Raw genomic sequence first — 16,751 nt, 5'->3', positions numbered from 1 at the left:
TCAGCCTGCCCTTGCACAGCTGGACACCCACCACAGCCAACCATCCTTGCCCTGCACGACTGCCTTCACCAGGACTGCGAGGGCTCCTCATGCTGGTCAGCAATGAGGGCATCACCTGCAATTTTGATCCCACACTCTTGTGTATTCATAAGCAGGGGTGTCAATGAAAACAAATCAGAGATGTCTGCATGGAGTTACTGCCCCCAATAAAACCCCAAGGCAGAGAGGTGGATGTGTCCACTATGAAGAGTCTCAAAGCTCCTAAACATCACAGCCCAGAACTGCAGCAGCAGGTTCCAAGTAAGACTGTCATAGAGGAAAACAAGTTTGTGGAAGATACAGAGAATGGAACACACGGAAGGAAGGCTGGCCCAATACAGCACACAGAGGGAGGCAAATCAGCATCATTGACCAGAGTCTACACCAGGAAGTGAGTCGAGGAAAGGTGACAAGATCCTCCTGAATGCACACTGCCCAGGTGGGTGAGAACAAACTTGAGGGGTGCCCAAGGCCACCAAAGAAGCAGAGACACCCAAGTATTTGGCCTATTTGCTCCCAGATATTGAGGGGCCCTACAGACACTTTGGGAAGAAAAAGTAAATGTTGACTCACATCTCCATTCTTGAGCATGATTTTGTTTACTTTCCTGATTCGACCAAAAAGGACATTTAATTCTTGTCCAAAACAACCTCCACTTTGACTTGCCTGTTAAGTCTATAGAAGTCTTTTGTGACTTTTTCCATGATAATCTATAGGGAAAAAATGTGTAATTTCTGAAAATAATGAGTGAAAATCAACACATAAAGTGATTCTTTGTAAGTATTAATTTCGCAGATTGTTTATGAGCTGAAACAGCTCCATCTCCAATGTATAATATATTATCTAAAAATTCAGCCAAGGGAAGGTCCAGTATAACCCAGTGGCTGGCAAACTTTTTCTGGAAAGAGTCAGATAGTAGATATATTCAGATATGCAGGCCATACAATCTCAGTAAATGAGATATAAAAGGTGCCAAGAGGGCTTAGGTAATTCTGAGTTAAATACGGTCATGAAAATATGCTCCTTTGTCAAGTATAAAAAGTACCTAGCAATGCTGTAGAAAAGGAGATAAGTGAATTAAATACTAGTGAAAATGAAGACTAGATGGCAAGTCGGTAAAGTGCCATGGGAAGTCCAGCCATGATGTGGTTTGCCCACATGTTGAAACCACTGCTCTAATCATTGCAGAGGTTATTTCTTTATTCTTTTCTTTTTTCTTTCTTTTTTTTTGAGACAGAGTCTCGTTCTGTTACCAGGCAAGCTGGAGTGCAGTGGCATGATCTTGGCTTACTGCAACCTCCGCCTCCTGGGTTCAAGCAATTTTTCTGCCTCAGCCTTCTGAGTAGCTGGGACTACAGGCGCGTGCCACTACACCCAGCTAATTTTTTTTTGTATTTTTAGTAGAGATAGGGTTTCACCATGGCCAGGATGGTCTCGATCTCTTGACCTTGTGATCCACACACCTCGACCTCCCTAAGTGCTGGGATTACAGGCGTGAGCCACTGCGCCCAGCCTGCAGGGGTTATTTCTAATCTCTTTGTAAGTGTGAGATTCTCATGTCATATTTTCCCTGATACCTTGCTTTTTAAAGTATCACATATTTTAAAAATGGAATTAAAATCAAAATAACTTTGAGGTTGTGTCATAAATCCCCTCCCCACCTGTCCTTACCTCCTACCCCCAACCCCAGCAATGACTCAGATTCCATAATATTGAACTTAGCATGTGGATATTTTGTGGATCTGTGATGTTTTCCATCCTGTATGGCAAACTACGGGCAAAGCTGCGGCCTTACTCAACTCCATAAGCCCAAAGAATCAAGTTTGTTTTTTTTTTTTAAAGAAAAGTATCCTGCCCACTAACACAGTTGCCCTCATGCTGTGGTTCTAATCTAATCCAGCAATGTGGGTAGCTCTAATCCTAATTTTTGCAATGATCCTTGTACCACAGCAAGAAGGTACACATCAGGACTCAGGAGATTGCCAAGGAAAAGGGCACTTTATTCAATTTTTTTTTTCCTAAAATCTTCAAGTGGATCTGTTTGCCAATCTTCCCTAACAAAACAAAAACAAGAACACTTAACTCAGAAAATTATCTGTATTAGTTCATTTTTGACCAGGGCTATAGGTAATCTGGCCTAATTCCCCACCTCCTTCAACAAAAGAATTCTAATTTCAAGTTTCTGCTTTCCCAACATTAGAACCCTCTCTCCTCAGAACCCAGGTTATCATAGAATCAGAGATTAAAGCCCACATCAAAGCCCAGTTTCCCATTTCATTTACTCATAGTTCTGTGCATAAGCAAGATGGATCTTGGGGAATGATAATGAATCAAAATAGAAACAAAAATCAGCTGCAATCTGAGTTATCTCTTTACTGGAGCAAATCAACCCAGTCCTTGGTATTTGATACCCAGCTTTTAAGTTGATATATTTTTCTCCTTCCCAATAAATATAGAATTTTAGAAGAAGGAGTTTGCTTTCACTGGGAAGGTATAGCAAGTTCCAAAAGTCCTTTCTTAAGACCCTAAACTGACAAGACATTTTTAGGTAGTAAGAGGAACAACCAGCTTTTTGCGGTGGGGGGTAAGGTCCCACATTTGAATCCTAGCTTTGTAGCTTGTACGTGTGCTCTTGGTTCTTGACCCCTGTGCTCTTACACAGAGAAGCAATATAGCAAAGTGGTTCGAGGCACAGACCCTGGAGTCAGACTGCCCAGAATGGAGTCTCAACCCAGTGGAAAGATCTGGCATTCCCCATGTAACCTAGTGATCAAGCTGAGCAACAATGATGGTGGGACAACCAGACAGTGTACACCTCTTACATAATGCAACATGAAGTACACAGCATCTTCTGTGACAGTCTCTTGCCTATGTTTTACTTGAATCTAATTAAGCCTTTGCCTAATGTCCAGATTACAGGAAATACTGGACATTGCATACCACCATTAGAGGAAAAACATCATCCACAGCTATCTTGTTCTCTTGAAAAGTCAAAGTCATTGGGAACAAAGTTCAGGAGCATAACCAATTGTAGTGTGTGAAATGTGATTGGGTGCTTGTATGAAGAACTTAGCCATACAAGACTAAGACAATTGGGGAGAATTGAATATGAATTGATATTAGTCGATTTCAGGGAAATATTGTCAAATATCCTCTGAATGAATATATTATTTAAGTAGGGATGAAGTATTATGATGTCTGCAACATTGACATGGTTCAGTGAAATATCCACAGAAAGACAAACAGATAAATCACATATAGGAAAATATTCACAATTGTTGAAGCTTCGTGATAGATCTACAGGTATCTGTTATTCTTTCAACTTTTCTATATGTTTTAAAGCTTTCAAAATAAATATACCTACATCTGTATCCACATGTTCTACCTTCCCTGTGGTTCTTGTGATGCAAGTTTTGGCCTGATTTTCATAGCCCACACCTCCAGGGTGTGCTGGAACTTATTACGTTCACTTACCCAAGGACATCAGAACAGCAACGTCTCCTTCTCTCTCCCACATTATAGACCCTTCCCTCTCTTGACCCCCATTTATTTTTCTACCACTGCATTTCTCCACTACTCTACAGAAAAACTCAATTCAAATATTTACTGAGTATCTACTATGTGCCAGGCACTGTTTTAGATGCTGGAGACATGGTAATGAATAAAAGACAAAAGCACTTCTCTCATGGAGCTTATCTTTTAGTTGGTGAAAACAGACAAGAAACAGAATAAGGAACCAAATTCTATAGTATGTAAAAGGGGGCTACAAATTAAGGAGAAAAGAAAGCAAAGAGGGATAAGGAATACAGATTTAGAGGTGTTCAGGGTGGCTGACAACCTGTATGGGAAATTTATATAGACAGAGCCTCATACCAAGCGACGTGGCTTGGCAAGCAGAGCCTGAGCTAGCCCTCATTTGATCCCCCTGGACCAGGCATTTTGCAGAATAAACATCTTGCACAACCAAACAGAGTGACTCTGGAGATTTTGCAATTTAAATAGGATTGCTTTGTGAAGAATTTAGCTAGAATAGGGAGCTGTTGGTAGTTAGAGAAGAGAGATATGATCTGCTTCATGGTTTAAAAGCATTACTTTGCCAAAAAAACAAAATAAAAGCATTACTTTGGCTGCTATGTCATGGGTGGACTGTAGGGGACAGAGGTGGAAGCAGGAAAACCAGATAGGAATATAATCCAAGTGACAGAGGATGATGTCACAGATGACACGATGGTAGTGAAGGATGGGCACAGTGATCTAATTCTGGATATATTTCTGATTAGACTAAAACGGCTTTGCTGATAGAGTGGATATGGGGTGTACAAGAAATAGAGGAGTTGGCTGGGCGCGGTGGCTCAAGCCTGTAATCCCAGCACTTTGGGAGGCCGAGACGGGCGGATCACGAGGTCAGGAGATCGAGACCATCCGGGCTAACACAGTGAAACCCCGTCTCTACTAAAAACTACAAAAAACTAGCCAGGCGAGGTGGCGGGCGCCTGTAGTCCCAGCTACTTGGGAGGCTGAGGCAGGAGAATGGCGTGAACCTGGGAGGCGGAGCTTGCAGTGAGCTGAGATCCGGCCACTGCACTCCAGCCTGGGCGACAGAGCGAGACTCCGTCTCAAAAACAAAAAAAAAAAAAAAAAAAGAAATAGAGGAGTTAATGCTGACTCCAGAGTTTTGGGCCTGAGCAATTAGAAGGATGGAGTTTTGATGATCTGAGATGGAGGTTATGGGTAGACTGGGGTCTGGGAGGAAAATCAGGAGATCAATTTTCAATCTGTTAAATTTTAGTTGCCTATTAGCATTCAAGTGGAGATGGAGAGAAGTCTAGCATTCATGAGTCTCAAGGAGTTTCAGGTGGCATCAGAGAGTTGTCTATAGTCACTATGACCACTTCCTATTCTTTCATTCTCCTGTGAAGCCATTCCAGACTTTCATTCCCTACTCTGAAACTATTGTGGTCACCAATAAATTCAATGGTTGATTCTCTTCTATCTGAAATAAAACTGTTCTATCCAGGTGTAGTGGCTCACACCTGTAATCCCAGCTCTTTGGGAGGCCGAGGCAGGTGGATCACCTGAGGTTAGGAGTTTGAGATCAGTCTGGCCAACATGGTAAAACTTCGTCTCTACTAAAAATACAAAAGTTAGCCAGGTGTGGTGGCATGCACCTGTAATCCCAGCTACTCGGGAGGCTGAGGCACGAGAATCACTTGAACCCGGGAGGCAGAGGTTGCAGTGAGCTGAGACCATGTCACTGCACTCCAGCCTGGGCAACAAGAGCGAGACTCCATATCAAAAAAAAAAAAAAAAAAAAAAAAGCTAGTTTTTACAAAGCCACCCAATCAGATTCATTTGGCACAGGAGATCATTTCCTCCTTTTGTAAAAAAAAATTTCAACTTGGCCTCTGCAACCTCACCCTTTCCTGTTGTTCCCCATTGCTGACTGACCACTCCTTTTTAGTCTTCTTTGCTGACTATTACTCATTTTCCCCATGCATATGTTGAAGAGAAGTATCCTAGGGCTCAATCCTCAGACATCATCCCTTTGTAGAAACTCATTTTCCAAGTTATCTTATTCAGTCCTAACTTTGTATCTCTAGTGCAAAGCTCTCCTCGCAATTTCAGATTCATGCCTACTGGACTTCTCCACATAGATGTCTAATATTACATTCAAACTTATAGGTCCAAAAAATACACCTACTTCCCCACCCCCTTGCTTTCCTGTAGTCTTTCACATCTCAGACACAGCAACTCCATTCTCATAATAACTTAGGTTAAAACCTGAGAGTCATCGTTGACTTTCTTTTTTCTCTCATACCCAGATTCACTACATTAGAAACTCTTTTCAGATCTACCTCAAAACATATAATCCACATTCACCATTACCACCCAGTTCACTGCAATCATCTCTTCACTATATATACATATTCATTCTGGATATATTTCTGAATAGACTATATATATATTCACTATATATGTATATTCTGGATATATATATTTTTGTGTGTGTATATATATATACATACATATATATATATACATATTTTTTTTTTTGAGATGGAGTCTTGCTCTGTTGCCCAGGCTGGCGTGCAATAGCACGATCTTGGCTCACTGCAACCTCTGCCTCCCGGGTTCAAGCCATTCTCCCGTCTCATCCTCCCAAGTAGCTGGGATTACAGGCATGTGCCACCACACCCAGCTGATTTTTGTATTTTTAGCAGAGACAGGGTTTCGCCATGTTGGCCAGGCTGGTCTCAAACTCCTGACCTCAGGTGATGTGCCCACCTTGGCCTCCCAAAGTGTTGGGATTACAGGCACGCGTCACTGTGCCCAGCCAATCTCTTCACTATATTATAGTCTATAGACTAGTCTCCCAACTGGTCTCCCTGTGACACTTGCTATTCTACAGTCCATTTTTCATAAAGCAGTCAGAAAGATCTTTTTAAAATATAAGTTAAATGCCACGCATCTATTTCAAATATGATTTCCATATGATTTAGAGTAAAAGCACAAGTCCTTCCGTTGCCCCACATGGCCCAAAGTGATTTGTAGCACTCCCTCTCTCTCACCAACCTTGACCCCATCTCCTACCACTCTCCTCCTCCACCAGTATGTACTATGGTTTGAATGTGTCCGCCAAAGTCACATGTTGAAATCTTGGTCCACAATGCAGTAGTGTCAAGACCTTGATGAGAGGTGTCTCAGTCATGGGCACCACCCTCATTAATGGATTAATGCCATTATCTTGAGAGTGAGCTTATTATAAAAAGATGAGTTTAATACCGTCTCAAGCTTTACCCTCTTTTGCCCTTCACCTTCCACCATGGGATGGCAGGAAGAAGGCCCTCTCCAGATGTGAGCCCCTTGATCTTGGACTTTGCAACCTCCAGGAATATTAGTTAATACATTTGTTTACTATAAATTATCCAGTCTGTGGCATTCTTTTATAGCAGCACAAAGTGAACTAAGACACTATACCACAGTCACCATGGCCTCTCTATTCTTCTTGAAGACACTAAGCATGAGTGTCCTCAAGGCTCTGGCCTTTGTATTTCTCTCTTTTTAAAACCCTATTCCCACAGGTACTTATATGTCTTGTTCCCTTACTTCTTTCAGATCTCTGCTAAAATGTCAGCTTATCAGAGGCTTTTCCTGACCACCCCACACAAGGTCCTTCCTCAGTCATCATTTTTTATCTCTCTGGCCCTGCTTCATTTTTCTCACTAGTACCCGTCATCTCTTGACATATACTTATTTACTTGTCTCTATTCACTAGAATGGAAGGTCATGAGGGCAGCAAAGTGGTCTGTTTTCATTTTAACTATTGAATCCCCAACATCCATGCAAGTGGCCAGCATACAGTTCTCAGTAAATGTTTGAGGGTTTTTTGCTGTTTGTTTTTTGGAGGCAGAGTCTCATTCTGTCACCCAAGCTGGAGTCCAGTGGCATGATCCTGGCTCACTGCAACCTCCACCTCCCTGGTTTAAGTGATTCTCCTGCCTCAGCCTCCTGAGTAGCTGGGATTACAGGTGCACGCTACCACGCCCAGCTAATTTTTGTATTTTTAGTAAAGACAGGGCCCACCATGCTGCCTAGGCTGGTCTTGAACTCCTGAGCTCAGGCAAGCCACCCACCTCAGCCTCCCAAAGTGCTGGGATTATCACCTGGCCAATATTTGTTGAATGAATAAACAACTGAATGAAGAATGATGGCAGTATGAGTCAGAACACAGATAGTGGAAATGTGTGGCAGCCGGCCTCCAAGATGCTCCCAGTGGTCCCTGCCTCTAGTATTCATGCTCTTGCATCAGCTCCTCCTACAGTTTATACAGCAGACTGACACATGTAACCAATAGCAAAAAAGACAATTAGTGACTTCCAAGGCAAGATCATAAAGGACATTCTGGCTTCCATCTCATCTACTCTGCTGCATTGCACCATGCCATGAGGATGCTCAAGCAGCCTGTAGAGAGGCCTTCGCAGGAAGAAACAGAGGCTCCTGCTAAGAAGCACCATGAGAGTGAACTCTCTGACAAGCAAGTCTTAAAAACCAGTCATCCCTGAATCCAGTAGCACATTAAAGTTAATTTACCATGATCAAGTTGGATGCAAAGTTGGTTCCTGGGATGCACAGTTGGTTCAACAAACACGAATCAATAAATGTGATTCACCACACAAACAGAATTAAAAACAAAAACCACATGATCATCTCAATAGATGCAGAAAAGGCTTTCAATAAAATTCAACATCGCTTCATATTAAAAACCCTCAACAAATTACATAGCAAAATAACATATCTCAAAATAATAAGACCTATATATGACAAACTCACAGCCAACATCATACCGAACAGGCAAAAAGCTGGATGCATTCCTGTTGAGTACTGGAACAAGACAAAGATGCCCACTGTTACTGCTCCTATTCAACATAGTACTGAAAGTCCTAGCTAGAGCAATCAGGCAAGAGAAAGAAATAAAATCCCTGGAAGAAAACCTAGAAAGTACCACACTACACATTGGTCTTGACAAAGTATTTATGACTAAGTCCCAGAAAGCAATGGCAACAAAAACAAAAATTGACAAGTGGGACCTACTAAAGAGCTTTGGCACAGCAAAAGAAACTGTCAACAGAGTATATAGACAATTTATAGAATGGGAGAAGATATTTATAAACTATGCATCAAAGGTCTAATATCTAGAATCTGTAAGGAACTTAATTCAACAAACAAAAAAGAGACAATCTCATTGAAACACGGGAAAAGGAAATCAATGGACACTTCTCAAAAGAAGCTATACACGTGGCCAACAAATATATGAAAAAAATGCTCATCATCACTAATCATTAGAGAAATGCAAGTCAAAACTGCTATGAGATACCATCTCATACCAGTCAGAACGGATGTTACTAAAAAGTCAAAAACAACAGATGCTGTTGAGGTTGTGGAGAAATGGTAATGCTTATACACTGCTGGTGGGAATGTAAATTAGTTCAGCCACTATGGAAAGCAGTTTGGAGATTTTTCAAAGAACTCAAAACTACCATTCCACCCAGCAATCCCACTACTGGGTATATATACCCAAAGAAAATAAATTGTTCTACTAAAAAGATGAACATGCACTGGTATGTTCACTGCAGCACTATTCACAACAGCAAAGACATGGAATCAATCAAGACACTCATCAATGGTAGACTAGATAAAGAAAATGTGGTATATATATACCATGAAATACCATGCAGCCATAGAAAAGAACCAAATCATGTCCTTTGCAGCAACATGGATGCAGCTGGAGGCCATTATCCTAAGCAGATTAATGCAGGGACAGAAAAACCAAATACTGCATGTTCCCACTTATAAGGAGGAGCTAAACATTTAATACACATGGATACAAAGATGGCAGACACTAGAGACTGCTTAGGGGGGATAGTGGGAGTGGGGTGTTTGGAAAGCTATCTACTGGGTACTATGCTCAATACCTGGCTGCCAGGATCTTCACACACCAAACCTCAGCAACACACAATTTACCTATAACAAAACTGTACATGTACCCCCAGAACCTAAAATAAAACTAGAAGAAAAGAATTTCAGGATGGCAACCACAGAACCTTTTTTAAAAAATTATTTTAAGTTCTGGGATACATATGCAGGATGAGCAGGTTTGTTACATAGGTAAATGTGTGCCATGGTGGTGTGCTGCACCTATCAACCCATCACCTAGGTATTAAGCCCCACATGCATTAGCTATTTATCCTGAAGCTTTCCCTTCCCCAACCCCACTCCCCAACAGTGTGTGTTGTTCCCCTCCCTGTGTCCATGTGTTCTCATTGTTCAGCTCCTGCTTATGAGTGAGAACATGCGGTGTTTGTTTTTCTGTTCTTGCATTAGTTTGTTGAGGATAACGGTTTCCAGCTCCATCCATGTCCCTACGAAGGACATGATCTCATTCCTTTTTGTGGCTGCATAGTATTACATGGTGTATATGTACCACATTTTCTTTATCTAGTCTATCATTGATGAGCATTAACCACAGAACATTTAAATCCCAAGTATTAGGCCCATGAGGGTGTAGGGCTCTGTGTGAATAGACTGTTTGAATGCCCATGAGGCTGACCCTGCCTGGACTAGATAGTAAAGTTATAGGACTGAATGAGTTCTACAGGGAAAGATGAGAAGAAAAGAGACCTGGGGCCCGAAGCTAGAAAAGCAACAACGTTTACAGGATGGGCAGAGAAAGAATATCCTGGTGGCCAAAAGTTGTAGTTAATCAGACGAATGAATGAGAAAATAATTGTTCTGTGATCCCTGACTTGAAAAACCTTTGCAAATACAAATAACTTGGCTATATATTAAGAATATTCTATTTCACAAATTATTATTGTATGGATGATAATTCTTCAGGGGTAAGTGCGTGGTTCTTACATAGGCCTATTATCTTATTTTTGAGGCATATATTGCTCAATTGAAAAAAATGCACAAGTGGTAGGAAATAAAATAGATTAGGGGAAAGAACGTAATTTACTAATAATAGACTCACAGCTAAGGTAAGTAAACAATTCAGTTCTCTTCTAGCAACAGCTACGTTTACATATAAGGCCAACAATGTTTCACTACAACATTTATTAAGGAAGAAAAATGTAAACTCTTAAAAATCTGTGAAGAATTCTAAATGACTAATTAAAACTTGTTGCAAAATCAACTATGATAATTTTCTAACTACAAAGTAACTTTGAGCAAAGTCTTAGTCCATAAAAATGAGAACAAGGCCGGGCACGGTAGCTCATGCCTGTAATCCCAGCATTTTGGGAGGCAGAGGCGGGCAGAACACGAGGTCAGGAGATCCAGACGATCCTGGCTAACACCGTGAAACCTCGCCTCTACTAAAAACACAAGAAATTAGCCGGGCTTGGTGGCGGGCATCTGTAGTTCCAGCTACTCAGGAGGCTGAGGCAGGAGAATGGTGTGAACCCGGGAGGCGGAGCTTGCAGTGAGCCGAGATCGCGCCACTGCACTCCAGCCTGGGCGACAGCGAGACTCTGTCAAAAAAAAAAAAAAAAAAAAAAAAAAAAAAAAGGCCGGGCGCAGTGGCTCAAGCCTGTAATCCCAGCACTTTGGGAGGCCGAGACGGGCGGATCAAGAGGTCAGGAGATCGAGACCATCCTGGCTAACACGGTGAAACCCCGTCTCTACTAAAAAAATACAAAAAAACTAGCCGGGGGAGGTGGCGGGCGCCTGTAGTCCCAGCTACTCGGGAGACTGAGGCAGGAGAATGGCGTAAACCCGGGAGGCGGAACTTGCAGTGAGCCCAGATCCAGCCACTGCACTCCAGCCTGGGCGACAGAGCGAGACTCTGCCTCAAAAAAAAAAAAAAAAAAAAAAAAAAAGAACATTTGGTGAAAGAACTACGGCAGGGAGTTGATGAGACTTTGAATTTAGAATTGTTGGGGGAAAAAGTGATCTGAAAAAAAAAAAAATGGATTGGGACATGTCTCTGGAGGTGGTTTATGAAGTGGCTATGAGCACTGATTCTAAAACAAGCTGTTCGGGTTTGTGATTTTGGACAAGTTGCTCAAGTTGCCTCACACCTGAAGAAAAATGATAACAATTTCTAGGGTTGTTATGAGGGTTGAACGACTGGATGCTTATAAAACATGTAAAACTTTTCCCAGTACATAAAAATGACTACACAAAAATTTGTTAAAGGAAAATTGTAAAAACTGATCATGTAACCAAAACACTTTTGAAGTTTCTACTTTTAGTGAGTTTCATAAGCTCAGGGGAGAGGGTTCAGTGAAAGAAAACAATCTCTTCCCATCTTTCTTCTCCCATCATTTTTTTATCCTAACTTCAGAGTACTGTATTGTTGTCTCTTTATACTAAAAACAATTCTCTTTATTCAAAAAAAAGTACCTCAAGAAGTATAGTGTTTCCCAGATATTTTCTTAAAAGTAATTTCATCATGTCTTTTCATGTATATATTCATAGCTATTTTCCCAGTGAAGATTGGTCTCAATGTTTTCTTTCTTTCAGAGAGAACATTAAAAACAAGTTAGGAAACTGAGGTGCAAGGATTGCTGGAGGCCAGGAGTTCAAAACCAGCCTGGGCAACATAGTGAGACACCCATCTCTACAAAAAATTTAAGACTAAGCCCCACATGGTGGTGTGCTCCGCTTGTAGTTCTAGTTACTGAACTCCCACCTCGGCAACAGAGCGAGACCGTCTCAAAAAAAGCATATGGAAGAAAAAACATGCACAGCAGATTTCGTGTTATTGTGATAACCCTAGCACTTCAGTGGAAAAAATATAAAAAAAATTTCAATGAGGAGTAGACAATAACACATATAACCAAGATTTCAAATATACCTTCTAGCCCTTTTGAGAAGTCAAAATTGAACCACCTGAACGCACCAGCTTTTTTGAAAAAAGTTTTGTAGACACGCGATCCCCCAAAACTGCCGTTCAAACAACTCCAAGTGTCTTTAAAGTACTAAATCCCTTTGTATTTGTCCTATCGGTCCCTTTGGTTTCCAGGAAAGCACTAAAAATAAAGATAAAAACTATCTGCCTTAATTTTATTTAACTTCTTTCTTTTCTCTTATTATAGCTTTCCACAATGTTTTAGAAGAGTTTACATCTAACTCTAGTGGTCTTCGGCTTCTTCTGCCTCTTTGACACAGAGGACTAGTTTCCATTGTACAAATAGGCTGGAAGCTTCAGCGATTATCTTCCGACCACTCCCTGTGTGCTCGTGCGGGCGGGGTAGGGGGCGCTTCTCCACTCTCCGCGACCTCAATGTATGCGGAAATCCTCCTGCCTTTGTGCACACGTTTATTTAGAAAATTCTCTCCACCGCCACTCCCTTCCGTCCCGCCCCTTCTTCTTTTGCTTATTCTCTGAGTTTTGCCTCTCCTCCCACCCCCATTCCCCCGTAATCTTACCCTATCCGTATAAGATTCCACTTTCCCAGGTCGGAGTTAGAGGAATTTAAGATTCCCCCATTACTAGCTCCACGTCGCCTTTAAAAGCCATTCAAACGAGCTCGCCATCCAGGGTTCTGCAGTTGTGCTGTAGCAGCATTTCCCCCCTCTCTAGTATCAGACGTTAAAACAAAGCAAGCCGCAGTGTGTGTTCACAGATGACCTTGGAACGAAAAGCGGCCCTGTTTGGGATCAATGTTTAGTGAACCCCGTCCACTCCCGCACTCACGTGTTCCCGCCTCGCACTCCAGCTAGTTCCCCCGCGCGCAGCACCGGACTACTCCCTCTCCAGTCTCGCCTCCCGACTTCCTTCTGCGAGCCTCCTAAAACCGGGGAAGTTCAATCATTCCGCAGCGAGCCGCGGCGGCCGCACTGGGCATGCTCAGTCTCAGGGCTCCGCTCGGCAGGCGAGAGGCTTCCTTCGGCTCTGGGCTCCGGTCGGTGGGCGCTTCGGCTTGGCTTTCCCAGGCGCAGGCTGGGCAGAGCGGCCCCTGAGCCCAAGCGACAAGCGCCCCGCGGTCCCCGATCCGGCCCCTGGGAGAGCCGCGCCGTTCCGGAACCCGGGAGCCCCCAACTTCGCGCCAAGTTGGGAGCCGCCTTCTGAAGGAGACATGAAAAAGATGAGCAGGAATGTTTTGCTACAAATGGAGGAGGAGGACGACGACGACGATGGGGATATCGGTGAGCGAGGGGTCCCCGCGTCCCCACCCGAGAGCCCTAGCCGACGCGGGAAGAAGTTCGGGGACTGCGCGGGGGCGCTGCGCTCTCCGCGGGGGAGGTTGGCCGGGACACTCGGCTGCTCCGGGCTAGGGGAGGAAGCCCGCTGTCCCCGGCTTCCTGCAGACTGAGGCCCCGGCGGGGCGGAGGCGCGGGGTGCGTGGTGGCCCAGAGGACAGGCTCCGGACTAGCGGGGGATGCTGCCCCTGAAAGAGGCAGGCAGCTGCGGGGACGCCTCTGCGTGCGGAAGTCTCCACTCAAGCAACTTTGGGGTCACTTCCCCGCCTCCCACAGTGCTAAGCATGCCGAGGAACCTGGGCACTGGGGCGAGCCCCTGGGCGGGGTCCGGGTAGCAGGCCCGCGTTTGGAGGACAAGGTGTGACCCACCTGAATCCTCGTTAAAGTAAAAGCCGACCGACGGCTCTGGGATGGTTGAGGCCTGGCAGGGTGGCCCGGGGAAGTGATTTGTGGCCGCTAGGCGCGCGCTGGAAATCCTTTCCCATCTGCGGAGCCCGCCCGGGCTGTGATCAGAGTAGGAATCCCCCAGGCGGGGTGGACCGCAGGGCCTTTGGCCACTCGCCCTGAGGGGCCCTGGGGCTTGGGGAGCAAACCTGGGGTGACCCATTTCTAGTTAGAGTGAAAAATGCATGGGAGTGACAAGCCAAACGGAGGGAGAGCTGTTTTAAGAGCAAAAAAAGAAAAAAAGGGCAAACAAAAGGGGTGAGAGGAAGGAGAAAGGAATGGGAGGACTAGAGAGAAAATCAGGTCCCTAAAGAGAACACTGTCGGGGGATGACGATTTAATGGGTCCTTCCAGAAGACTCTAATTAAATTACCAAGCCAGTCTGCTGTGGCGACTCGGCTTAGACTCCTGGATGCCAAATCAATTTTAAAACAGAACATCCTGCTGATGTTCTAAAGCCCTGTTGTTCTCTAATAACTTTAAAAGTAACTTAATTTTAGGAGTTGGGTGTGGTTTTTATTTCTGTTACAGTTTGGGCACGGATCATTTAGATCAAAAAAATTTGGTAACTTCTTGGTTTTCCAGGGACAAATCGAATGGAGGAGATTACACTCCATGATTTAGTTTCACATTTCGTTCGTTCATTTAAGAACAATTTACTAGGTATTCATCCTTAAGGAGGGAGCAAATAGTAGTAGTTTTTATAGGAGAGAAAACTGAAGCACACAGGTTGATCTGCCCAGCTTCTCACTTTCAAACCCAGGTTTTCTGGCTTGTAAGACCAGTGAAGATTAATACTCTTACCACTGGGTCGCTCTGGCTGTTACTACTGTTTAGCAAGATTACATAGTGCCTGATGATTACATAAAAATATAGGAGCGAAGTTTAAAAAGTTACAATAAAATTGGCACAGTCTGTTTCCCAGGAAAGTATTATTGTCTCTTATGGTGAGGTGCACTGTTTATAGTGAGTATTGTAAGTAAATGAGGGCAGAAGCTCAAATGGAAACTGAAGTAAGAAAGAGGCTCTGAGCTTTATTTGTTTTACTGTGCCAGCAATAGATCTCAGTTTAGAAAGTAATTTGGTCTAGCCTGTGTTTACCTATTGAGGCGTAGTATAAATTCATCGTATAAGTGTGTGGCAATAAGCTCTTTTTATTTTTAATGACAGATGTCATTCATGCTAGTTTTGTCAAGTCAGTGTAGATATATTTAAGAAAAAGTTAAATATCTGTACTCCTCCTCACCCTCTAGAAACTACTAATATTAATACTTTAGTGTTAATATTAGTAGGGCATTTCCTAGTATTCCTGTGGGGCCCTGGGGCCTCTACTGTAGGGATCATCTCAACATGTTTTATGTCTAGCAACAGGTACCATTTAAACAGGTCTTGGCAATTTTTTTTCTTTCAGTGAATGAAAAGATATTGTTGATGTTCTAACACCCAGTATCTATAAATGTGATTTCTTTTCTTTTCTTCTCTTTTCTTTCTTTCGAGATATGGTCTCGCTCTGTCACTCAGGCTAGAGTGCAGTGATGTAATCATGGCTCACTACAGCCTCGACCTACGGGACTCAAGCGATCCTCCCACTTCAGCCTCCCAAGTAGCTGGGACTTCAGGCACCACCATGTCCACCTAGTTGGTTGTTTTTTTGGAAGTACAAATTTAATGTGGGTTGTAGTGATTTTATATCAGAAAATATTTAACTATGCCAATGTTAAGTTTATGCTTTACAAAAGAATACGCCTTTTTAAAGATTACCGGGAGTAGGCTGATAGTGGTGGAAAACCTTTTACAAAATAATTATTATTTCCAACTGTGGGAGAGGAGACTGATGAAATGAAAATAATTTTAACCTCTGCCTTTAATTTTGCAATGCACATCTGTTTTTACGCTGTTGACTAATATATTTCTCCTAGTACTTGATTGTCACTGTCAGTAGTTGTATAATAGTTTGAAACCCACTTGGGTATGGAAGATTTCTGTGAAATCCCTCTATTAATATTACCTTTATAATTCAGAGTGGGAGAATTATTTTAGAGTCAGGGTCTTGCTCCATCACTTAGGCTAGAATGCAGTGGCGAGATCATTGCAGCTTTGAACTCCTGGCCTGTAGCCATTCTCTTGTCTTGGCTTCCCAAAGCTCTGGGATTACAGGCATGAGTCACTGTACCCAGCCTTAGAATTATTTTGACACGAGTTCCTGAGTATACTATCGGACATTATAATGGCCTAATTTGCAAGAGACCTCCCCCCGCCCCTGCAAAGAAAAAACTTTGTAACTTAATGAGGTCCCTGATTATATCATAGAGATGCTTTATGTGTATATATGGAAATGTGCCCTCTAGTAACTGAGATTTAGAGCCTTTTAAACAGTGGGTTCCTCCTTACTTTTGAAACACTGTACTTTTATTGTACTTTTAGTTATTCATTTGGAGACAGGGTCTCCCTCTGTCTCTCAGGCTGGAGTGCAGTGGCGCAGTCACGGCTCACTGCAGCCTTAACTTCCCAGGCTAAAGCAATTCTCCAACCTTAGCCTCTCGAGTAGCTGGGACCACAGG

General features: G+C 43.1%; 1 protein-coding gene and 1 long non-coding RNA gene across 4 annotated transcripts in view; one reads left to right on the top strand and one right to left on the bottom strand.

Moving 5' to 3' along the window:
• The window catches only part of LOC115899965, a 38,380-nt gene extending 25,008 nt beyond the window's left edge, over nt 1-13,372 (bottom strand). Inside the window, exon 1 of the long non-coding RNA XR_004059589.1 lies at nt 13,241-13,372. This is a non-coding gene — a long non-coding RNA (uncharacterized LOC115899965). The remainder of the gene's footprint in view (nt 1-13,240) is intronic.
• The window catches only part of ANO6 (anoctamin 6), a 228,461-nt gene continuing 225,002 nt past the window's right edge, over nt 13,293-16,751 (top strand). The window contains exon 1 of one of the 3 annotated variants that reach the window (XM_030938983.1): nt 13,293-13,692. In XM_030938983.1, the coding sequence (XP_030794843.1) occupies nt 13,642-13,692 (51 nt within the window). In that variant the 5' untranslated portion in view covers nt 13,293-13,641. The remainder of the gene's footprint in view (nt 13,693-16,751) is intronic. The other 2 variants (XM_010382272.2, XM_030938982.1) reach the window with 2 other exon arrangements.

This window comes from Rhinopithecus roxellana, chromosome 10 (genome assembly GCF_007565055.1).
Source record: "Rhinopithecus roxellana isolate Shanxi Qingling chromosome 10, ASM756505v1, whole genome shotgun sequence".
Classification (NCBI taxonomy): domain Eukaryota; kingdom Metazoa; phylum Chordata; class Mammalia; order Primates; family Cercopithecidae; genus Rhinopithecus; species Rhinopithecus roxellana.
The sequence above is the reverse complement of the archived record's forward strand: the minus strand, read 5'-3'. Positions and strand labels throughout refer to the sequence as shown.